This window comes from Agelaius phoeniceus, chromosome 1, assembly GCF_051311805.1.
Source record: "Agelaius phoeniceus isolate bAgePho1 chromosome 1, bAgePho1.hap1, whole genome shotgun sequence".
Taxonomy (NCBI): Eukaryota; Metazoa; Chordata; class Aves; order Passeriformes; family Icteridae; genus Agelaius; species Agelaius phoeniceus.
The window spans coordinates 433,920-456,725 of record NC_135265.1 but is presented as its reverse complement, the minus strand read 5'-3'; the positions used below and the strand labels follow the sequence as shown (position 1 = coordinate 456,725).

Sequence of the window (22,806 nt, the reverse complement as noted above, 5' to 3'; positions counted from 1 at the left end):
CATTGCTCAGGGACCCCCAGACGCGGCTCAGGGAGCCCCGCCCCGCGCCCCCCGCCCCGCTCACCGCTCGCAGCGCCCCGCGGTACCGGCAGCCGCAGCTCCCCGCGCTCACGCACTGCCCGGAGCCGTTCCGGTACCGCCCGGGGCCGCAGGTGCAGCGCGGGGGGGGCGAGGCGGTCCCGAGGGTCGCGGGGGTGCCGGGGGTCGTGGGGACCCCGGGGGTGCCGGAGCTGTCCGGGGTCACGGCGGTCCCGAGGGTCGCGGGGGTGCCGGAGCTGTCCGGGGTCGCGGGGGTCCCTCCGCAGGTCCCGGGGGGCCCCGCCAGGTCCTGGCAGCTGCGCTCGCAGGCGGGGCCGGGGTCCAGCCACACCTCACCCGGGGGGCAGCTTGGGGCCACCGGGAACGGCACTGCGAACGGCACCGGGAACGGGAATGGGAACGGCACCGGGAACCGCACCGGGAATGTCACTGGCACCGCCCTTACCCCCGGCCCGCCCTCCTTCCATAGCCCCGGCCCTCCCTCCCCCTTCCCTCTCCCACCGCTCCGTTCCCCTCTCCGTTCTTTCCCCGTTCCCCGTTCCCTCCTCCGTTCCCTCCATCCCTCCCTTTCCCCGCTCCGCCCCGGTCCCTCCGTGTCCCCGGTGTCCCCGCTCTCACCGGGGCACGCCTGGGCATTACACGCCGCCGTCTCCTCCCCGGGGCTCTCCCCGCACGGCGGCCCCGGCCCGGGGCGCTCCCGGCACTGCCGCTGCCGCCTCCGGGTGCCGCCGCCGCAGCTGCGGGAGCAGCGGGACCAGGGGGACCAGGGGGACACGGCGGGGGACAGGGGGGGCTCGGGAGAGAGGGGGAGCGGGGCGGAGAGAGGGGGCAAGGGGGACAGCGGGGACACGGAGGACCCCGGGGACAGGGGGGACACGGAGGACCCCGGGGACAGGGGGGACACGGAGGACGCGGGGGACACGGGGATGGCGGGCGTGGCGGGCTCCGGAGAGGGACACGGCAGCGCTGGGCAGGTCAGGGTCCCGTTCTCGCAGGTGCTGCACGGGGGGTGACACGCGTGTCACCGTCACCGCATGTGGGGCTCTGCCGTGTGGCACCGCCACGGTGCCTGTCCTGCCAGCACTGTGCCCTGTCCCCTGTGCCCGTCCCACCGTCACCGTGCCCGTCCCACCCTGTCCTCCGTGCCCGTCTCACTGTCACCGTGCCCGTCCCACCCTGTCCCCCGTGCCAGTTCCACTGTCACCGTGCCCATCCCATTGTCACCGTGCCCGTCCCGCCGTTCCCGTGCCCGTCCCGCTGTCACCCCCGTGTCTGTCCCCCCTCCCCGGCCCCGTGCCGTCCCCCCGTGTCCCCCCACCCCGTGTCTGTCCCCGAGTGCTGGTGCCCTCCCCACCGCGTCCCCCCCTCGGTGTCACGCACCAGTTGTGGCACCCGATGCGGGTCACGGTCCCCGGGGCCACCTCGCGGCTCCCGCTGTCCCCGCCGGGGGTCCCGCAGCGGCAGCGGCTCAGGGGGACGCAGAGCCCGTCCTGCAGCAGCTGCCCGGGGGGGCACCGGCACCCTGGGGCGGGGGGACACCGTGGGTGCTCGGGGACACAGTGGGGACACGGTGGGTGCTCGGGGACACGGTGGGGACAGCCTGTGGCGGTGGCCGGGCCGTACCTGTCTCGCACGGTCCCTGCAGACACTGCACCGGCGCCCAGGTGTCCGCGCAGCTCCGGGGGCAGCGCCCGGCGCAGGGGCTGCGGCTCCGGCCCCTCTCGCCGCAGCGGGGCTCTGGGGGGACGCGGGAGCCCTGAGCAGCCCGGGGGGGTTACCGGGAGCGCAGGGAGGGGGTGCCCGGGGCGTTACCGGCGTTACCGGGGCAGGCGCTGGAGCTGCAGCTCTCGCTCTGGGTGCGGACCCCCGCACACGCCCGCCCGGGGGGCTCGGGGTGCAGGGGGTGCCGGTGGCGCAGGCGGGACCCCCCCTCACAGGGGTCTCCGCTGCAGGGCTCCCAGGGCCCCCAGGGGCTCCAGTCACACGGCTCTGGGGGAGCACGGGGGGGCACCGGGGTCACCGGGACCCTCGGGACCCCCCAATGCCCCGTGAGCCCCCCCTGCCCTCCCCAGTCCCCCTCCGGCCCCCGTACCGGCGGCACACGGCGTGTCCCAGCACTCGGGTCCCTCGGGGGTGCAGGTGCTGCGGGGGGGGCACAGGCGGAGGGTGGGGGGCGCTCAGAGCGCCCCGGCCCCCCCGGCGCCCCCAACTCACCAGTGCCGGCACGGGCCGGGGCTCCAGCGCTCGCCCAGGGCCCGCTCGGCCCCCGCCCCGGGGCACAGGGGGGGGCACGGCTCCTCCTCGCAGCCCCGAGCCTGCTCCTGGGGGGCTCCGCAGGGTCTGGCCCCGCCCTCGGCGGGGATGGGGGTCCTGGGGGGCCACACGGGCATCGGGTGTTCCCACAGCCCCCCCAGTGTCCCATCACCCCCGTGGGGTTTGTGTCCCCTCAGCGCCACGTGTGTCCCCAAGGCGACGTGGCCCCCCCAGGGCCATGACCCCCCCCTCAGCAGACACCGCATTCCCTCCCAAGTTCTGCGTCCCCACAGTTCCGTGTCCCCCCCCCACGGTGGGACATTGTCCCCAAGGTGCCGTGTCCCCCCCACAACCCCCGTGTCGCATCCCAGCCCGTGTGTCCCCCCCTGGTGTCTCGTGTCCCCCCCCCGTGTCCCCCCGGTGTCCCCCCCTCACCTGTACCGCTCCTGCCGCCCCCCCCCGCAGGTGACACTGCAGGGTCCCCACTGGCTCCAGCGGCTCCAGGCGCAGGGGGGGGTCCCGGGGGGGGTCCCGGGGGTGGCGGAGGGGGGCGGGCACGCCCCCGGTTCGCAGCGCAGCCGCCCCCCCGCGCAGGTGCAGTTGCGGCAGCCCCGGGCGGGGCCGCTCCCCCCCGGCACCCAGAGGTGCCCCCCCGAGTCCAGGCACCCGCACAGCGCGGGGGGGACACAGCCCCCGTCCTGCTCCAGGGTCCCTGGGGGGCACAGGGACCGGCTCAGGGGGGGCCGGGGCCGGGGGGGGGTCACACAGGGGGTGCCGGGGGGGCCGGGGTCTCACCGGGAGGGCAGCGGCAGCCGGGCTCGCAGGGAGCCCCCCCCTCGCAGGACACCCCCTCCTGCAGGTCCCGGCAGCTCCGCGGGCACCGCGTGGCACAGGGGGACTCGGTCTGCCCGGGGGGGCACCGCGGGCCTGGGGAGGGGGGCACCGTCAGCGCCCCGACACCGCCAGGGCACCCCCCGAGCCCCCCAGGGCACCCCCCGAGCCCCCCAGGGCACCCCCAGCCCCTCCCGGAGCCCCCCGAGCCCCCCAGGGCACCCCCAGCCCCTCCCGGTGCCCCCCAGCCCCTCCCGGTGCCCCCCGAGCCCCCCAGGGCACCCCCAGCCCCTCCCGGTGCCCCCCAGCCCCTCCCGGTGCCCCCCGAGCCCCCCAGGGCACCCCCAGCCCCTCCCGGTGCCCCCCGAGCCCCCCAGGGCACCCCCAGCCCCTCCCGGTGCCCCCCGCAGTCCCGTACCGCAGGCCCGGGGGTTGCAGACCCGCAGCTCGTGCGCCCCCCCGGGGCAGGGGCTGCCCCCGTTTTTGGGGGGGGGTCTGGAGCAGGAGCGGCTGCGCACGGAGCGGCCCCCCCCGCACGTGACGTCACAGCGCGACCAGGGACCCCACGGGGACCAGGCGCCGTTCACTGCGGGGGGGGGGGACAGGGGGTGACCCCCGGCACCGCCCGGGTTCGCCCTGAGACCCCCCGAGACCCCCGATCCCTGCCCCCCTGAAACACCCGGACAGACCCCGCGACCCCCGAGACCCACGAGCCCCCCGAGCCCTCCGAGCCCTCCGAACCCCCCTTTCCCACAGCCCCCCCTGAGCCCCCCCTCTCCAAAGCCCCCTGGGGTTCCCACGCCCCCCCAGTCTCCACAAGCCCCTGATCCCACCGCAGCCCCTCTGAACCCCCCAATACACCCCCAGCCACCCCAATATCCCCCAGGTGTCCCCCCCCATAGCCCCCTGGTGGCCCCCACACTCCCCAATGCCCCCGCAGCCCCTATAAACCCCCCAACATCCACCCAGGGTCGCCCCAATATCCCCCCAGTGTCCCCCCATAGCCCCCCCAGTTTCCCCCCATAGCCCCCTCATGCCCCCCACACCCCAATATCCCCCGATCCCCAGCCCCGATCCCGCACCCCGGCACGCCGTCACCCCGCACGGCCGGCGCTGCTCGTGGCCCCCCAGGATTTGGGGGCACCAGGGCTCCCCGGGCCCGGGGGGGGCGAAGGCGCGGAGCCGCCGCTGCTGCCCCCCCCCGCAGGGCCGCGAGCAGGACCCCCAGGGCCCCCAGGGGCTCCAGCGGCACGGGCAGGGCGGCGTCACACAGGGGGGAGCTGCGGGAGCCACAGCGTCAGAGCGACCCCAAAAATACCCCAGAACCTCCCACAGCCCCCCAAACCTCCTCACAGGGGGATACAGCGTCAGCGAGACCCCAAAAATACCCCAGAACATCCCACAGCCCCCCAAACCTCCTCACAGGGGGACACAGCATCAGCGAGACCCCAAAAATACCCCAGAACCCCCCACAGCCCCCCAAACCTCCTCACAGGGAGGCGTCACACAGGGGGGAGCTGCGGGAACCACAGCGTCAGAGCGACCCCAAAACGGAACCAGAACATCCCACAGAAGGGCAGGGACCCACTGGATCCCCCCACAATGAGCGGGACCCCCACAGAGCCCCAACCTCTGTACCCACACGGGGGGGGCAGGCTGCAGGGACCCCAGACCCCATAACCCCATATCGTGGCAGTGGGGCAGGTTGCAGGGTGACCCCAAACCCCGAATCCCCTGTACCTTGGCAGTGTTGCAGGTTGCAGGGTGACCCCATAACCCCATAATCCCAAATCCCCCGTACCTTGGCAGTGTTGCAGGTTGCAGGGAGACCCCAAACCCCGAACCCCCCGTACCTTGGCAGTGTTGCAGGTTGCAGGGTGACCCCATAATCCCAAATCCCCTGTACCTTGGCAGTGTTGCAGGTTGCAGGGTGACCCCAAACCCCATAATCCCGAATCCCCCGTACCTTGGCAGTGTTGCAGGTTGCAGGGTGACCCCAAACCCCATAATCCCGAATCCCCCGTACCTTGGCAGTGTTGCAGGTTGCAGGGCCGGCTCTCGGCGCTCTCCCCTGCCCCACAGTTTTCTCCCGCGCAGTCCCGGTGGCGGCTGCGGCTCGCGGGGCTCTCGGGGCGGGTGCAGCTCTGGCTGCAGGGCCCCCACGGCCCCCACGGCCCCCACGGGACCGCCCGGGACCCCCCGGGCTCCTCCTCGGCCCCTGCGGGAAGGGCCCGTCAGTGGGGCGGGGTGGGGCAGAGCCCGGGCTGGGCGGCACAGGGGGGGACCCGCACCTGGGGCTGTGGGGCTGAGATCGGCTGTGGGGCCGAGATCCGATATTGGGCTGAGATCGGGTGTGGGGCTGAGATCCGATATGGGGCCGAGATCTGCTGTGGGGCCGAGATCTGCTGTGGGGCTGAGATCTGCTGTGGGGCTGAGATCGGCTGTGGGGCCGAGATCTGCTGTGGGGCTGAGATCCGCTGTGGGGCCGAGATCTGCTGTGGGGCTGAGATCGGCTGTGGGGCCGAGATCCGATATTGGGCTGAGATCCACTGTGGGGCTGAGATCCGATATTGGGCTGAGATCCACTGTGGGGCTGAGATCCGCTGTGGGGCCGAGATCCGCTGTGGGGCTGAGATCCGCTGTGGGGCTGAGATCCGCTGTGGGGCCGGGCTCTGCTGTGGGGCCGAGATCTGCTGTGGGGCTGAGATCCGCTGTGGGGCACAAACAGCCGGTGACACCCCAGGACCCGCTGGGTCCCCCTTCAGTGGGGCTGGGACCCCCGGTGTAGGGCAGGGGCTATAGGGCCGGTACCCCCGGTACAGGGCAGGGGCTATAGGGCCGGTACCCACCGGCACACGGGGGGCTCGGGCAGGTCGGTGTAGGGCAGGGGGTTTTGGTGCCGGTACCCACCGGCGCACGGGGGGCTCGGGCAGGTCGGTGTAGGGCAGGGGCTATAGGGCCGGTACCCACCGGCACACGGGGGGCTCGGGCAGGTCGGTGTAGGGCAGGGGCTATAGGGCCGTACCCCCGGTGTAGGGCAGGGGCTATAGGGCCGGTACCCCCGGTGTAGGGCAGGGGCTATAGGGCCATACCCCCGGTACAGGGCAGGGGCTATAGGGCCGGTACCCCCGGTGTAGGGCAGGGGCTATAGGGCCGTACCCCCGGTGTAGGGCAGGGGCTATAGGGCCGGTACCCACCGGCGCACGGGGGGCTCGGGCAGGTCGGTGTAGGGCAGTGGCTATGGGGCCGTACCCCCGGTGGGCCGTACCCCCGGTACAGGGCAGGGGCTATAGGGCCGGTACCCACCGGCACACGGGGGGCTCGGGCAGGTCGGTGTAGGGCAGGGGGTTTTGGGGCCGGTACCCACCGGCACACGGGGGGCTCGGGCAGGTCGGTGTCGCGGTCCCGTTGCAGGCGGAGCCCCCGGCGGGGGCGCAGCGCAGGCGGCCCCACAGGCACGAGCTGGGGGGCACAGGGGCGCTCAGGGGGGCAGGGGGCGCTGGGAGGGGAGGGGGCGAGGGGAAGGACCTGGGGGGTGGGGGAGGCCCCGGGGCCGTCCCCTCCTCACCAGCGGGCGCAGCCCAGGCGCAGGGTCCGGCCCGGAGGCAGCTCCGCCATCGCGGGGTCCCCAGGCGGGCTCCCGGAGGGCTCCGGGCCGGGGGGGGTCCCGGGGGGGGTCCCGGGGGTGGTCCCGGGCGTGCCCCCCCGCAGCAGCGCGGCCGGCACCGAGCAGGGGCACTGCTGGGGCTGAGCAGGGCGTGGGGGGCGCCCGGGGACACCAAACCAGACCCAGAGACCCCAAACCAGACCCAGGGACCCCAAACCAGACCCAGGGACCCCAAACCACAGACACAGGGACCCCAAACCAGACCCAGGGACCCCAAACCACAGACACAGGGACCCCAAACCAGACCCAGGGACCCCAAACCACAGACACAGGGACCCCAAACCAGACCCAGGGACCCCAAACCACAGACACAGGGACCCCAAACCACCCCAATCCACAGACCCCACAGACCCAGGGCCCCCATGAACCCCGCACTGTTCCGCCGGGCACCCACCCTCCTGGGAGGCACCCATGGGGCACCCACCACCCCACAGAAGCACCTTGGGGACCCCCCCACTGTCCCAGGGGCCCCTCCCCTTCCCCGTGATCCCCCCGACCCCGGGACCACCCTGCCGGGGGGAGCCCACGCAGCCCCCGTGGCCCAGGGAACACCCCCAGGACACCCCCACAAAGGGGATCCTCCCCCGTCCGGGATCCCCGACCGCTCTGAGGGGCTCCCGTGGCTTGGAGGACCCCGCCCCAAACCCCAAATTCGCCCCCCCCCATCATTCCCACCGCAGGATTTGGGGGGCAGCACCCCGGGGGTCTCACCTGCAGGCAGGTGTGGCGGTGCAGGAAGGTCCCGGGGGGGCAGTGACAGCCCTCCTGGCACCCCCCCGCGCACCCCACGGCCCCCCCGAGGTGGGCGCAGCTCCGGGGACACCCCGAGCCCCCCCCGCACTCACGGAACGTCCGGCCCGGGGGGCAGCCGGCCTCTGCACCCCAAAAACACCCCTGAGCACCCCGGGGCACCCCCAAAAACACCCCTGAGCACCCCGGGGCACCCCCAAAAACACCCCTGAGCACTCCGGGGCACCCCAAAAACATCCCTGAGCACCCCGGGGCACCCCAAAAACACCCCTGAGCCCCCCGGGGCAGCCGGCCTCTGCACCCCAAAAACACCCCTGAGCACCCCGGGGCACCCCCAAAAACACCCCTGAGCACTCCGGGGCACCCCAAAAACATCCCTGAGCACCCCGGGGCACCCGGCCTGTGCCCTCCAACACCCCCCGACTCAGGGCCCCAGGGGGAGTGGGGTGGGGATGAGGGGCAGCGCTGTGGGGCACTGGGGGATCTGTGGGGCACTGTGGGGCAAGACTGAGGGGCACTGTGGGGTCTGTGGGGCACTGGGGGTCAGTGGGGGCAGAGCTCTGGGGCACTGTGGGGCAGGGCTGTGGGGCAGGGCTGTGCTCGGGGGCTCGGGGTGACATCTCTGGGTCGGGGTCCCGGTCTCGGGGTCTCTGTACTGGGGTCTTTGGATGAGGGTCCCTGTAGGGGTCCCTGTGTCGGTCTGTCCGTGTCTGTGTGTCCGTGTCTGTGTGTCCGTGTCTGTGTGTCCGTGTCGGGTTCCCGTGTCGGGTTCCCGTGTCGGTGTGTCCGTGTCGGTCTGTCCGTGTCGGTGTGTCCGTGTCGGGTTCCCGTGTCGGTGTGTCCGTGTCGGGTTCCCGTGTCGGGTTCCTGTGTCGGTGTGTCCGTGTCTGTGTGTCCGTGTCCGTGTGTCCGTGTCTGTGTGTCCGTGTCTGTGTGTCCGTGTCGGTCTGTCCGTGTCGGTCTGTCCGGCGGCACTCACCGCGGCACACGTGGCTGTGGCAGCTCTGGCTCTGCAGTGCCGGCCCCGGGCACGGGGGGGTCCCGCAGCCCCGGCGGCGCCAGCGCTCGCCCCCCCCGCACGGGGCGCTGCAGCCGCCCCAGGGCCCCCACGGCGACCACCGGCCCCGGGCGGGCTCCGCGCTCCAGGGCGACACCGGCACCGGCACCGGCATCGGCGGGGACTCTGCGCTCCATGGGGACACTGCCACCCCCGGCGGCTCTGTGCTCCACTGTGACACCGGCACGCCCGGGGACTCTGTGCTCCACTGCGACCACGAGCCCAGCGCGGCCTCCGGGGACTCCGGGGCCTCCGGGGGTTCCGGGGACTCCGGGGGTTCCGGGGCCTCCGGGGGTTCTGTGGCCTCCGCGAGCTCGGGGGGCTCCGGCACCCAGAGCGGCTCCGTGCCCCAAGGCAGTTCCGTGCCCCACGCCGGCTCCAGCGCCCACGGCGACCCTGGGGACCCTGGGGTCTCTGGAGTCTCTGGGGTCTCTGGGGTCTCTGGGGTCTCCGGGATCTCCGGGGTCTCTGGGGTCTCCGTGCCCCCCCGCGGCCGTGGGGATTCCCAGAGCCAGGATGCCCCGGTGGCCCCGGGCGTTCCCGCGCTCCCGGGCTCTGCGGACAGACGGACACGAGGGGCTGGAGGGGCCGCGGGGGCACTGGGGGGTCGCAGCTCCGGGGGTCGGGGGGATCCCGGCACGTACCGGGTCCGCAGAGCTCGGCACAGCCCCGCACCTCTCGGGGGGTCCCGGTGCAGGGGGCACCGCCCGGCGCGGCCGCGGGATTGGTGGGAGACCTGTGGGGAGTGGGGCAGGACCCCCCGATATGGGGCAGGACCCCCCGATATGGGGCAGGATCCCCGTTACGGGTCAGATCCCCCTGTTACGGGTCAGATCCCCCCGCTATGGGTCAGACCCCCCGCTATGGGTCAGACCCCCCCGTTATGGGTCAGACCCCCCCTCACCTGAAGCGCTGCCGGGTCCCGGTGCCACAGTCACAGCCGGTCCAGGGGGTCCAGCGCGACCACCCGCAGGATTCAGGGGGGCCCCGATTCCCGGCGTCCCCCATCACCCCCGCAGGGACCCCGCAGGCGCTGCAGGGAAAAGGAAGATCACTCCAAATCCTGGGGAGCCTCTGGGAGCCCCACCATGTTCAGGGGCCCCATTTTCTGGGGATGCCCAGCACCGGGGTTTGGGGTACAGATGGGTTTGGGGTGTAGCAGGTGTCAGGTACGGGTGGAGTTTGGGGTACAGATGGGTTTGGGGTGCAGCAGGTGTCAGGTACGGGTGGAGTTTGGGATAGAAATGGGTTTGGGGTGTAGCAGGGTGCAGATGCGGGTGGGGTTTGGGGTGCAGAGGTGTCTGGGTTATGGGGTTTGGGGTACAGATGGGTTTTGGGGTACCTGGGCTCGATGCAGCCGCTCCCCTGCAGCACCAGCCCGGGCCGGCACCGGCAGCCTGGGGGTGCGGGCGGTTCAGGGGGGCTCCAGCCCCTGTACCCCTCCCAGCGCCCCCTAAATCCCCCCCAGCCCCCGGACGGCTCCGTGCTCCCCCCAAGTTCCCAAGCCCTCCCCAAGTTTCCTCCCAGTCCCCCGAGTTCTCCCCAAGTCCTCCCAAGCCTCCTCCATGCCCTTCCAAGCTCCCAGGTCCCCCCAAATCCCCCAAATCCCCCAAATCCCCCAAATCCCCCTGTGCCCCCCCCAGCCCTACCCAAGCCGCCCCTCCGAGACCCTCCCGGGACCCTCCCACGCCCCCCCCGTGTCCCCCAGACCCCCCCGACCTTCCTGGCAGCCCCCCGGGCACGAGCTGTTCCCACTCAGGTCCGCGCAGGTGGGGGGGCAGGGGGGGACCCCCAGATCCTCGCACCCCCCCGGGGGCACCAGCAGCGTCTGGGGGGGGCAGGCTGGGGGAGACACGGGGGGCTCAGCGAGGAAAGGGAGACTCGGGGAGGTTTGGGGGGCAGGGAGGGGGGAGGCCATTGGAGCAGTCAGGGATGGAGGGGTTGGGGGGACTTAGGGGGTTTTAGGGGGCTTGGGGGTGAGCACGGGGGGTTCGGGGGGTCCAGGGGGGGATTTGGGGAGGGGCGGTGGTGGCGTTTCGGGCGGGGGGAACAAGGTTGGGGTTGGAGGGGTGTCCCCAGCCCCCCGTGTCCCCCCGTGCCCCCGTACCTGGGGGGTCCCCGCAGGGCCGCAGGTTGCAGGGCCGGCTCTGCAGCGCCCCCCCCTCGCACGGACGCCCCCCGTTTTTTGGGGGGGGGTCGCTGCAGCTGCGGCGGCGAATCTGCTGCCCCCCCCCGCACGGGGCCTCGCAGGAGCTCCAGAAAGCCCAGGGCGCCCACCCGCCCGAGACTGGGGGGGCACGGGGCGGTCAGGGGGGTCAGCACCCCCACAGCCACCCCTGACCCACAGCGCCCCCCTTGGGGCCCCTCCGGACCCCCCCCTTGGGGCCCCTCCGGACCCCCGGTGGGCAGCGAGCCCCCCGCACTTGGGGACTGCAGACCCCGAGCCCCCGCCCCTGGGGATCCCCCTCGGCCGGGGATGGGGGTCCCAGACTCGGGGGGGCCCAACCCGGAAAGGGGGAGCGGTCCCAGCCCCGCAGAGCCCAGACCCCGGGGGTCCCACCCCGTAAGGGGATCCCTGCCCACAGGGGGGTCCCACCCTTTACCGGGGGTCCCAGCCCATAAGGGGGTCTCACCCAAAAGGGGGTCCCAGCCCATAAGGGAGTCCCACCCAAAAGGGGGTCCCAGCCCTCCTGAGGGTCCCGCTCTTACCGGGGGTCCCCGCCCCGCCGGGGGTCGCAGCCCGTGCGGGGGGCGGGTTTGGGGGTACCGGGGCAGGTTCTCAGGTTTGGGGGTACCTGGGCAGGCTCGCAGGAAGCAGGCGCGGGTGTCGGTGTCGGTGTCGGTGCCGGTGCCGGTGCCGGTGTCGGGGGGGTGGGTGCAGCCCCCCCCGGGGGGGGTCTCCCTCCGGCGCCGCAGAGCGACCCCCACCCCGCAGGAGCGGCTGCAGGACCCCCACACCCCCCAGGGCGGGGGGGCACAGCCTGGGGGACACGGGGGGGGCAGGGTGACCCCCGTGTTTGGGGGGCCCCCCCTGCAGCCCCCCCGTGTTTGGGGCCCCCCCTGCAGCCCCCCCATGTTTGGAGGGCCCCCCCTGCAGCCCCTCCGTGTTTGGGGTCCCCCCTGCAGCCCCCCCGTGTTCTAGGCCCCCCCCTGCAGCCCCCCCGTGTTTCGGGGCCCCCCCGCAGCCCCCCAGCCTCGCTGTTGCCGATGCTGGACCCGCAGCTCCCCCCCTGACCCGGCACTGCTCCCCCCCCTTGAACCCCCCGGCCCTGGGGGCTGTTTCGGGGCCCGTCCCCCCCGTTCCACCGGGACTCCCCAATCCCGGGGGGCCGTTCTGGGGGGGCCCTTCCGCCCCTCCTCGCGGGCTCCGCTCACCTGGGGGGGTCGCGGCGGGGACCCCCGTGGGAGCCAATGGGGACAGCTCCGGCTCGGGGGGGGTGGCGGAGCCCTCGGGGGGGCTCGGGGTGTCCTCGGGCGGGGTCGCGGCTCTGGGGGTGCCCCCGGCCGCGCTGGGGGGCTCCGGGGGGGTCTCGGCGCCTCTGGGCCCCTCGGGCCCGGCCGTGGGGCTGGAGGGGGCACGGTGAGGGAGTGGGGCCAGGGGGAACCCCCCCCGCTTTGGGGACCCCCAAATCCCGGCCCTCCACCGTGCCCCTCGTACCCGGGGCTGCCGGGGGCCTCGGCACCGTTTGGGGACAGCGCTGTCGTCATCCCGGGCGGGGTGGCCGTGGCGTTGTCACCTGCGGCGGGGACAGGCGCGGCGGTGAGGGGCACGGGGGGATGGGGGTCACCTTCCCCGGGACCCCCGGGACCCCCGGGACCCCGCACTCACCCGCGGGGCCGCAGGTGCAGCAGGAGCCGCCGTCACCTTCCCGCAGCGCCTGGCCCTGGGGACAGCGACAGCGTCACCGCCACCGCCGCCCGCGGCTGGGCCCGCGCCCCGCGGCCCCTCCTCACCTGGGGACAGCCGCGGAGGGGACAGTAGGGGACGCAGCGCACGGTCCCGGCCGCCTGGCACTGGCACACCTGGCACGGCTCCCCCCGCCAGCGCTCGCCGGGGACGCGCCAGCGGCCGCGCTCCCGGCAGCGCGGGCACGGCGCCGTGTGGCACCTGCGGGTGGCACCGTCACACACCCGCGCGACCCCCCGGGCCCCCCGCCACCCCCCGGCCCCGCTGACCGTCGCGCCTTGCGGTAGATGCCGCGGCAGTGGCGGCCGGCCCCGCGGCGCGCCGGGCTCGAGGGGCTGCGGAAGGACCACTGCACACCGGGGGCACCGCAGCCGCCCGCGCACGGCCCCCACGGCGACCACGAGGACCAGCCGCAGTCCACTGTGGGGGACAGCGGGTCACCGGCACGGCCGGGCAGCCCTGGGAGGCACCGCGGGGACAGCGGGCACCGGGGACTCCACGGCCGCCGCGCCGGGACCCACCTGAGCAGCCGGGGTGCGGGCGGCAGTGTCGCAGCTGCCCCTCGAGGCAGGTGCACAGGCGGCACCCGAGCGGCACCGGGGCGCCCGGGGGGTAGCGGCGCCCCCCGGCCCGGCACGGGCACTGCCGCGGCCGCACGCACCCCGCGGGCCCCGCGCCACCCTCGGGCGCCTCCAGCACCTGCCCCGCCGGGCACCAGCACCCTGCGGGTATCGGGGGGGGGGTCAGGGGTGCCTCTCACATCGCGGAGCCCCCCCAGAGCCCCCCGTGTCCCCCTCACCTGGGCGGCAGGGCGGGGGTCGCGGGCAGGGCACGGCGGCCGCCAGGTCGGCGCAGGAGGCGGGGCAGGGGGCGCAGGGCAGGGGGCGCAGCCCCTCCGCGCACTCCGAGGCGTTGGGGCAGCCCCCCGGGGCACAGGGGGCTGGGGGCAGCGTCAGGCACGGACAGCAGCGGCCCCACCGGCCCCCCTGAGCCCCAGAACGCCCCCCGCTCTGGGGAGCCCCCACCCCGGCGGGACCCGGCCGTGCCCCCCCTGTCCCAGCAGGGCCCACCCGTCCCACGGAGCCCCTCACCCTGGGGAGACCCCGCGCCCACCCAGCGCCCCCCACTCTGCGGGGCTCATCTGTCCCACGGAACACCCCGGGACCCCCACCCCATTGGCCCCAGAGCCCTCCTCCGAGCCCCCCGCCCCAAGGCTTCCCCCTGCCCTGGGGCCCCACAGCCCTGCGCCCCCCCCCCCGCACCCACCCATCTCCAGCGCTCCGGGGCTCCCCCCGCGCAGCTCCTCGCAGGCGCGGCCGCCGTTCTGGGGGGGCTGGCACCCCCTGGTGCGCAGCCGGACCCCCCCGCAGCCCCCCGGGCACTCGGACCAGGGTCCCCACGGGCCCCACGCGCCGTCCACTGCGGGGGGGGGCGAGTTAAGGGGGCCTCAGACCCCCCCGGACCCCTCTGGGACTGTGGGGTCCCCGAACCCCCCACCCCCGGCCAGCCCGAACCGTGGGGACCCCCAAATCCCTCAGGTGCCCCATGAGACCCCCATCTGCCCCGGGGTCCCCCCAGGCCCCCCCTCACTTCCCTGGGCACCCGTGGCAGTGTCAGGGCTGCCCCTGCCCCGGAACACAGACACCCCCCGGTCCCCCAAAGCCTCCGGGCTGCCCTGGGGTCCCCCCAAAGCCTCCGGGCTGCCCCGGGTCCCCGCTCACCCGGGCAGGCCCGGTGGAAGCAGGGTCTCTCCTGCTCGCGGGGTCCCCGGCAGCCCCGCAGCAGCCCCGGGTGGCGCTGGTGACAGCCCCGGGCGCGGCGCTGCTCCCCGGGCCCGCAGGGGCGGCTGCAGGACCCCCAGGGACCCCAGGGCCCCCAGAGGCCGCAGCCCCGCTCGTCTCCAGCCGAGGCGCAGTCCCGCAGCCCGTCACACACCTGCGGGGACACCGCGGCGGGAGGGGACACTGGGGACACGGGGGGACACAGGGGGGACACCGGGAGGGAGCTGCGGGACACTCAAGTGGCGCTGGAAGGGGCTCATGGGACTCCGGGACACCGGGTGACCCCGGGAGGGGGTGAGGGGAGTCAGGGACACCGGGAGGGGCGGTCGGGACGGGCCAGGGGACAGCGGGGGTGGCGCTGGGAGGGATTGGGGGACATGGCGGGAACGATGGAGGGAACACGGGGGTGACACCGCGAGGGGGCAGGGGACACCTGGGTGTCCCCGGAAAGGGGTCGGGGACACGCTGGGGCACGCGGGTGACAGCAGGAGGGATCGATCGGGGGCTCCATGGCAGCCCCGGGAGGGCCCCGCGGTGGCCCGGGCGGTGGCGGTGCCCGCGGTCCCCGTTACCTGCTGGAAGGTGACACATTCCCCGTCCCCGCAGTCGAACTCCGCGCAGGGACCCCGCGGGCTGCTCCCGGGGCCGGGGGGCTCTGGGGGGGCACGAGGGCTCTCAGGGGTCCCCAGGGGACTGAGGGGACACAGGGGGTCCCTCTCTGGTGGCATCTCTTCCCTCCGAGTTTCCCGTTCCCTCCCCAGGGGACCCCGGCGATCGCGCCCCTCAGCCCCGGGGTCCCCAGGAGGTGACACGGGGGACACTCCCAGACCTCCCCCCGCAGATGTCCCCGGGGTCTCACCGCACAGCCGGGGGCTCTCGTCGGTGCTGTCGCGACAGTCGGGGACGCCGTCGCAGAGGCGGCGAGGGGGGACGCAGGCGGGGGCGCAGGGGCCGCGCCCGGGCTCGCAGGGGGGGTCGCAGGGCAGGTGGCCGGGGGCGCACGGGGGGTCGCAGCCTCCCTCGTCGCTGCCATCGGGACAGTCGCTGTCGCCATCGCAGCGCCACCCGCGCGGGACGCAGCCGCCGCTGTCGCAGCGCAGGGACCGGGGCGGGCAGGGCGCTGCCGAGGCGGTGGCGGGGCCGGGGACAGCGGCGGTGACAATGACAGTGTTGGTGACAGCATCGGTGACAGCGGCGGTGACAGCGGCGGTGACAGTAGCGGTGTCGGGGGCGGTGTCGGCGATAGCGTCAGTGTCGCTGACAGCGACGGTGCCGATGGCGCTGGTGACCGCGATGACGGTGTCGGCGGTGACAGCGGTGACAGAGGCGGTGACAGCGGTGACAGGTGACAGCGGCGCGGGGGGCAGCGCCACCGCGCACCCCGCCGGGCTCTCGTCCCAGCCGTCGCGACAGTCGCGAGCGCCGTCGCACACGGCGGCCTCCGCCACGCAGGAGCCGTCGGGGCAGGGGACGGTGCCGGGGGCGCAGGTGGCCCGCGCTGGGGACACGGGGACAGCGGTGACACCACCGCCGTGGGGAGCGGTGACCAAAGGGGGGTCCCAGGGTGGGCGGGGGTCCCAGAGGGGCTCCCGGGGGAGGAGGTCACGGGGAGGGGTCCCCAAAGGCGGCGATGCCGGGTAGGGGGTCCGGGGGGGGCAGTCCCTGGGTCGGGACCCTCGCGGGGCAGATGGGGCGGTCCCGGGGGGGGGTCCCAGGGCAGAGGGGCCGGGGGGGTCCCAGGAGGGGCTCCCAGAGTGGAGGGTCCCGGGTGGGGGTCCCCAGGGGGGGTGGTCCCAGGGCAGAGGGGTCCCGGGTTGGTCCCCAGGTGGGGGTCCCGGATGGGCCGGTGCCAGGGCAGAAGGGCCTGGGGGTCCCAGGCGGGGTGCCAGAGCGGGTTGAGGGTCCCAAATGGGGGTCGTGGGTGGGGTGGTCCCAGGGCAGAGGGGCCGGGGGTCCCAGGCGGGGGTCCCGAGCTGGTGTCCCCCTCACCGGGGCAGTTGGCCTCGTCGGCGCCGTCGGCGCAGTGGCGGCGGCCGTCGCAGATGGCGGCGGGGGGCTGGCAGCCCCCCCCGGGGCACGGCAGGTGCCCCTCGGGGCAGGCGCAGCCGCTCTCGTCGGTGCCGTCCCCGCAGTCGTCGCGGCCGTCGCAGCGGTGGGGGTAGGGGACACAGCGGCCCCCCCCGCACCTGAACTGCCCCGGGCCGCACCGGGGGGCGCAGCCTGCGGGGACGGGACCCCCGGGTGGGCACCGACACCCCCAGCCGGGGCACGGGCGGCTCTCGGCTCCGGGGGGGCTCCCGAGCAGCGCCACCCCCGGGACCTCCAGATGCCGCGGAGGGGGCACAGACCCCCAGGGCTGGGGGCTCAGGGACCCTCAATGTGGGGCACAGACCCCCGGGTTGGGGGGCTCAGGGACCCTCGGTGTGGGGCACAGACCCCCAGGGTTGGGGCGCTCAGGGACCCTCAATGTGGGGCACAGAGCCCCAGGGCTGGGGGGGGGTCTCAGGGATTCCACTGTGGGGCACAGACCCCCAGGGTTGGGGGGCTCAGGGACCCTCAATGTGGGGCACAGACCCCCGGGTTGGGGGGCTCAGGGACCCTCAATGTGGGGCACAGACCCACAGGGCTGGGGGGCTCAGGGACCCTCAATGTGGGGCACAGACCCCCGGGTTGGGGGGTTCAGGGACCCTCAGTGTGGGGCACAGACCCCCAGGGTTGGGGGGGTCTCAGAGATCCTCAATGTGGGGCACAGACCCCCGGGCTGGGGCGCTCAGTGACCCCACTGCGGGGCACAGACCTCAAAGCCTGCAGGGCTCTCTATTTCCCCAGGACCCCCCAAGCTCCCTGCAGCCCCCTCTGCACTCCCAGGACCCCCCGACCCCCCTGCTCACTCACCCGCCTCGTCCGAGTGGTCCCCGGGGGGACAATCGAGCCGCCCGTCGCAGACCCGGGCCGGGGGCAGGCAGCGCCCCCCGGCACAGGCGAACTCGGGGGGCGCGCAGGCGCGGGGGGCGCAGCCCGCCTCGTCCCAGCCGTCGGGGCAGTGGGTGACGCCGTCGCACCGCGCCCCCCAGGGCAGGCAGCGCCCGCCGGGGCAGCGGGGCTGCTGCGGGGCGCAGGGGGCGTCGCACAGCTCGTCCGAGCCGTCCCCGCAGTCGTCCTCGTTGTCGCAGAGCCAGGCCCCGGGCACGCAGAGCCCCCCGGCCCGGCAGCGGAACTCCCACGGGGCACAGCCGGGCGCGGCGGGGCACGGGGCCGGGCTCGGGGGGCACTGCCAGCGCCCCGCCAGGCACGTGCTGGGGGGAGGCAGACGGAGCTCACTGGGGGCCGGGGATCTGTGTCCCGGTGTCCCCCCCCAGTGCCCCGGCGTTCCGGTGTCCCCCTGTCCCAGTGCCAGTGTCCGGCTGTCCCGGTGTCCCCCTGTCCCAGTGCCAGTGTCCAGCTGTCCCAGTGTCCCCCTGTCCCAGTGCCAGTGTCCAGCTGTCCCGGTGTCCCCCTGTCCCAGTGCCAGTGTCCGGCTGTCCCAGTGTCCCCCTGTCCCAGTGCCAGTGTCCGGCTGTCCCGGTGTCCTGCGGTCCCGGTGTCCCAAATCCCAGTCTCTGTGTCCTGGTGTCCAAATATCCTGGGATGCCCGTACCCCGATATCCCATTTCCCTGGTGTCATTGTGTCCCCATGTCCTGGTGTCCCAGTGTCCTGGTGTCACCACATCCTGGTGTCCTGGTGTGCCAGTGTCCTGGTGTCCTGGTGTCCCAAATCCCAGTGTCTCTGTGTCCTGCTGTCCCAATGTCCTGGGAACCCAGGATCCCAAAATCCCATTTTCCTGGTGTGCCTGTGTCCCCATGTCCTGGTGTCCTCGTGTCCCCACACTCCGGTGTCCCAGTGTCCCAGTGTCACGCTGTCCCAAATCCCAGTGTCTCCGTGTCCTGCTGTCCCAACGTCCTGGGAACCCAGGATCCCAAAATTCCATTTCCCCGGTGTCTCTCAGTCCCCATGTCCTGGTGTCCCGGTGTCCCTGTGTCCCCACACCTCGGTGTCCCACACCCCGGTGTCCCGATGTCCCCGCACCCGGGTGTCCTGGTGTCCCGCTGTCCCAGTGTCCCACACCCCGCTGTCCCGGTGCCCCCAGCGCGCCGTTCCCGGGCTCTCAGTGTCCCCCAGTGTCCCCCAGTGTCCCCCAGTGTCCCCCCGTGCCTCACCAGTTGCTGCAGCCCTGGGTCACGCTGGCCCCGGCCGGGAAGGCGAAGCCATCCCAGAAGCAGGGGCAGGCGGGGGGCTCCACGCACAGCCCCTCTGCGGGGGGGGAGGCACAGGGGTGGCACCGCGACCCCCCAGGCCCCCCCAGCCCCTCTCGGACCCCCTGCCCCAGCCCCCCCAAACCCCTCCCGTCCCCCAGAGCCCCCCCCAGCCCCTCCCAGCCCCTCCCGTCCCGTCCCAGCCCCCCAAACCCCTCCCGTCCCCCAGAGCCCAGCCCCTCCCAGCCCCTCCCAGCGCCCCCCAGCCCCTCTCCAGCCCCCCAAAACCCTCCCGTCCCCCAGAGCCCCCTCCCAGCCCCTCCCGTCCCGTCCCAGCCCCCCCCGCGCTGTGCCCCCCCCTCACCGTGCAGGACCCGCCCGGGGGGGCAGAAACAGCCCTCGAGGCACCCCAGGGCCCCGCAGAGCTCGGGGGGGTCCCGGCCGAGGTCGCGGCAGGTCGGGGGGCAGGGGGGGCCGCAGGGGCTGTACTCCTGCCCCCCCTCGCACTGCAGGGCTGCGGAGATTGGGGGCGTTAGGGGGCTGGGACCCCACACCCCACAGCCTGGGACCCCCTGAACGCCACGCGGGGCCCTTGTCCCCCCCTCAGTCCCACAGCTCCCCCTGCCCTATAGCCCCTAAGGGGGCTCCTGCACCCCCAGACCCATTGCCTGGCCCCCAACCCGGACACATCCCACCGGGGGCTCAGCCCGCACCTCCCCGTGTCCCCGGGCTGTCCCCGGGCTGTCCCCGGGCTGTCCCCTGTGTCCCCGGGCCCTCCTGTGCTCTCCTGAGCGCCCCCAGACTCACGGCACAGCCCCGGCCCCACCCGTGCAGGGGCAGGATGGGACCCCCCGTGTCTCCCCCTGGACCCCCGGGACCCTCCGTGTCCCCCAGCCCGTGTGGGATTGGGGTTCTGGGAGATGAGAATGGGGGTGCAGGGACCCCAGCCCGCCCCTGGACCCCAGGTACCCCCCAGTCCCCTGGTACCCCCGGTACCCCCGTGCCCCACAGCCCCCTGTGCCCCCCGTACCCCCGGGTCCCCCCAGTCCCCCGGCACCCCCCGGTACCGCCGGTCGCTCCCGGTCGCCCCGGGCCCCCCGCACTCACGGCACAGCCCCTGGCTCCGCCAGCGCAGGGCTCTCCCCCGCCGGCCGCACTCCTCGGCGTAGGCGGCCAGGGCCGTGCACAGGCACTCGCAGTCCCCGCCGCTGTCACACCTGGGGCAGGCGCCGTGGGACAGGGCCCGGGACCCCCCTGGGGCCTGGGGAGCCCCGAGCCCCCCAAACTCACCCGCAGGCGTCGAACAGGCACCACTCGTAGAAGCGCTGGGGCGGCACCAGCTCGTGGCAGGGGGCGAAGAGCTGGTGCCGCAAGACCCCGCAGCGAGCCCGCGCCCAGGCCGAGCGCTGGGGGCTCTCCTGGAGGGGACGCCCCCGTCAGAGCCCCGTGTGTCCCCAGCCGGGCCCCCGCCGGCTCCGTGTCCCCCCTTTGCCCCGGTTCAGGCAGGGCTCGGCACACCCGGAGTGACGGGGATGGGAATTCCAGGGGATTTCAGCCCAGATCAAGGCTCCTCCTCCTCCTCCTCTCGTCCGGGGTTTGACTCCCTCACTGACCTCGACCATCACAGCCCCATGTCCTTTTGCAACCCCCAATGTCCCTCTGCCAACCCTTGTGTCCCCCTGCCAGCTTCTGTGTCACCCTGTCTATCCCCAGTGTCTCCCTGCCAGTGCTCCCTGTGTCCCCCCGTGTCCCCTGGTGTCCCCATCCAGTCCCCATGTGCGCCTGTCAATCCCCCACCTCTCTCCGTGTCACCGCCGTCCCCCCATGTCCCCCCATGTCCCCCCATGTCCCCGTACCTCGCAGGGGTGCGGCCGGTGGCCGTCGGCCTCGGGGCAGAGCGGGCTGAGGCGCCAGGAGTCCCCGAAGATCTCGGGGGTGGCCTCGAGGGCCCCGTCCCGGCTCCCAAAATCGTTCTCGGCGTCGCCGTCGAAGTTGCCGCAGAGCCCGGCCAGGCGGCCGCGCAGCCGCGGGGACACGCGCACGTACACGCGGGTCCCTGCGGGCACCGCGGCTGCCACGGGGCACCCACGGCACCCGGGACCCCCCGGGACCCCCCCGGGACCCCCCCGTGGCGCCACCAGCGCTGCGAACCCCGTGCGGCACCGGGGACCCCGCGTGGTGACCCCCCCGTGGTGGCACCGGGGACCTCGCCATGGTGACACCGCCCTGGCAACAGCGGCGCCAGGGATCCCCCACGGCCCCCCAGCACTGGGGACCCCCACTCGTGTCCCCCCGGGTCTGACCTCCGTCCCACAGCACGGCCACCCCTGTGTCCCCCTGTGTCCCCCCGTATCCCGCCGTGTCCCCCCGTGTCCCCCCGTGTCCCCCTGTATCCCGCCGTGTCTCACCTCCCTCCCACAGCACGGTCACCCCCGTGTCCCCCGTGTCCCCCGTGTCCCCCCGTGTCCCCCCGTGCCCCGTGTCCCCCCGTGCCCCGTGTCCCCCCGTGTCCCCCCGTGTCCCCCGTGTCCCCCGTGTCCCCCCTGTCCCCCGTGTCCCCCCGTGTCCCCCCCTGTCCCCCGTGTCCCCCCGGGTCTCACCTCCGTCCCAGAGCACGGCCAGCCCCAGGCGCGTGAGGAGCAGCAGGAAGAGCCCCGCGCGCTGCAGCGCCAGCCCCGAGCCCCCGAACACCTTGGGGGGTCTCACGGCCACCCCGTTCACTGTCACCTCTCGTCCTGCCGGGCCGGCACCGAGGGTCACCCCCACGTGTCCCCCCACGTGTCCCCTCATGCTCTGCCCCCAAACCCCACCCCGCCGCCACAGGGCTGGGCTGTCACTGTGGTCACCCCGCCACTTCCCCGTCTCCCTCCGTGTCCCCCCATGGCGCCCCATGACCTCCCGTGCATCCCCCGTGTCCCCTCAGGTCCCCACCCCCTGCAGCCCCCACCCCACCGCGACCGAGCCAGGATGTCACCGCGGTCCCCCCACGTCCCCCGTGTCCCCTCACCCCGCAGCATGTGCACCACGGTGTTCCCCATGGCCACCACCACGGACTTGGTGCAGGTGACGCCGCTGGCCCCGCAGGGGACATTCTCGGCGGTGACAGCGAAGAGCCCGGTGGCCTCTCGCGCCAGCAGGTACTCGCAGTCCCCCGCGAAGGTGAAGGCGCGGCCATCGAAGGTGACATAGTGCGGGTCCCCCGTGGCCACGCAGGTCCCCGCGCACTCCTGGCGCCCGCAGTGCCACCGCTGTCCCCGGCACACGCTGCGGGGACAGGCTCGGTGCCACCGCGGCGGCTGGCGGGGGGCCCAGGGTGTCTCGGGGCTCTGGGGGTGCGCGGGGGTCCCACCAGGTGTTGCAGTCGCGGGCGATGGTGGCGTTGGGCGGGTACAGCTGCCCGCCGTGGTGACAGGGACACCGGTCCGGTGACACGCAGCTCCCGCCCTGCCACCAGACGGCGGTGAGGGGGGCTCGGGGGGAGTCCCACCGCCCCCGCCCCCCGGGTGTCACCCACCAGGAACAGGGTGCCGGGGGGACACACGCAGCCGTCGGCGGGGCCGCCGCAGGTGCCGGAGGGCTCGGCGGGGTCGCAGCGGCGCAGGCAGGAGCCGGGCGAGTGCAGCAGCCCCGGGGGACAGCGCGGGGCGGGCGGACACGGGGCGGGGGCGCAGCGCCACGAGCCCCCCGCGCACACACTGCGGGGCGGGAGAGACCCCGTCCGCCTGAGACCCCTCGGCCCGCCCCAAACGCCAGAACCCAAATCCCACCGACCCCCCCGTGGGGTCCCCAGCCCCACCTCCAGCACCCTCCAACCCTCTGAGCCCCCAACTCCCACCGAACCCCCCCACTGGGGTCCCCAGCCCCACCTCCAGCTCCCTCCAGCCCTCCGAGCCCCCTCATCGGGATTCCCCAAGCCCCAGCCCCCACATTCTGCTGAGACCCCCATGCCGTGACCCCCATGCCGTGGTCCCAATGTCCCCATCCCCACCCCTCATCCCTCCAAATCCCACTGAACCCCACACAACAACGGGGGTCCCTGCACCCCAATTCTCATCTCCCAGCACCCAAATCCCACCGGCGCCCTGCACCCCCATCCCCCAGGACCCCACATCCCACTGAGACCCCCTAACCGGGGTCCCCCCGCTCCCCCATTGTGCCGCGGCCCCGTCGCTGTCCCCACGGTGGGACACGGGACAAAAGCCCCTCCTTCCCGCGGGGTGCACACCGGGCTGGAGGGGTTTTCATCACGTGTCGCCGTCACCGCCACATTCTGCCCGGGGACCCCCGT

At 74.5% G+C, this 22,806-nt stretch overlaps 1 protein-coding gene across 1 annotated transcript in view; it reads right to left on the bottom strand.

Moving 5' to 3' along the window:
• LOC129126620 (SCO-spondin-like) overlaps positions 1 to 22,806 on the bottom strand; it is a 32,384-nt gene that overhangs the window by 1,321 nt on the left and 8,257 nt on the right. The window contains 45 exon segments of the mRNA XM_077190454.1: positions 65 to 408; positions 658 to 1,037; positions 1,420 to 1,561; positions 1,663 to 1,776; positions 1,861 to 2,028; positions 2,132 to 2,181; positions 2,254 to 2,409; positions 2,728 to 3,004; positions 3,088 to 3,219; positions 3,542 to 3,709; positions 4,206 to 4,403; positions 5,150 to 5,341; positions 5,415 to 5,834; positions 6,491 to 6,585; positions 6,692 to 6,870; positions 7,502 to 7,665; positions 7,767 to 9,152; positions 9,242 to 9,333; positions 9,502 to 9,630; positions 9,940 to 9,994; positions 10,317 to 10,439; positions 10,705 to 10,884; positions 11,393 to 11,578; positions 11,973 to 12,163; positions 12,256 to 12,334; positions 12,427 to 12,481; positions 12,552 to 12,705; positions 12,774 to 12,924; positions 13,026 to 13,226; positions 13,304 to 13,682; positions 13,685 to 13,923; positions 14,226 to 14,439; positions 14,858 to 14,940; positions 15,145 to 15,783; positions 16,275 to 16,505; positions 17,181 to 17,581; positions 18,483 to 18,576; positions 18,883 to 19,032; positions 19,626 to 19,735; positions 19,809 to 19,936; positions 20,375 to 20,574; positions 21,119 to 21,253; positions 21,526 to 21,782; positions 21,868 to 21,962; positions 22,033 to 22,213. Of these exon segments, the coding sequence (XP_077046569.1) occupies positions 65 to 408; positions 658 to 1,037; positions 1,420 to 1,561; positions 1,663 to 1,776; positions 1,861 to 2,028; positions 2,132 to 2,181; positions 2,254 to 2,409; positions 2,728 to 3,004; positions 3,088 to 3,219; positions 3,542 to 3,709; positions 4,206 to 4,403; positions 5,150 to 5,341; positions 5,415 to 5,834; positions 6,491 to 6,585; positions 6,692 to 6,870; positions 7,502 to 7,665; positions 7,767 to 9,152; positions 9,242 to 9,333; positions 9,502 to 9,630; positions 9,940 to 9,994; positions 10,317 to 10,439; positions 10,705 to 10,884; positions 11,393 to 11,578; positions 11,973 to 12,163; positions 12,256 to 12,334; positions 12,427 to 12,481; positions 12,552 to 12,705; positions 12,774 to 12,924; positions 13,026 to 13,226; positions 13,304 to 13,682; positions 13,685 to 13,923; positions 14,226 to 14,439; positions 14,858 to 14,940; positions 15,145 to 15,783; positions 16,275 to 16,505; positions 17,181 to 17,581; positions 18,483 to 18,576; positions 18,883 to 19,032; positions 19,626 to 19,735; positions 19,809 to 19,936; positions 20,375 to 20,574; positions 21,119 to 21,253; positions 21,526 to 21,782; positions 21,868 to 21,962; positions 22,033 to 22,213 (9,697 nt within the window).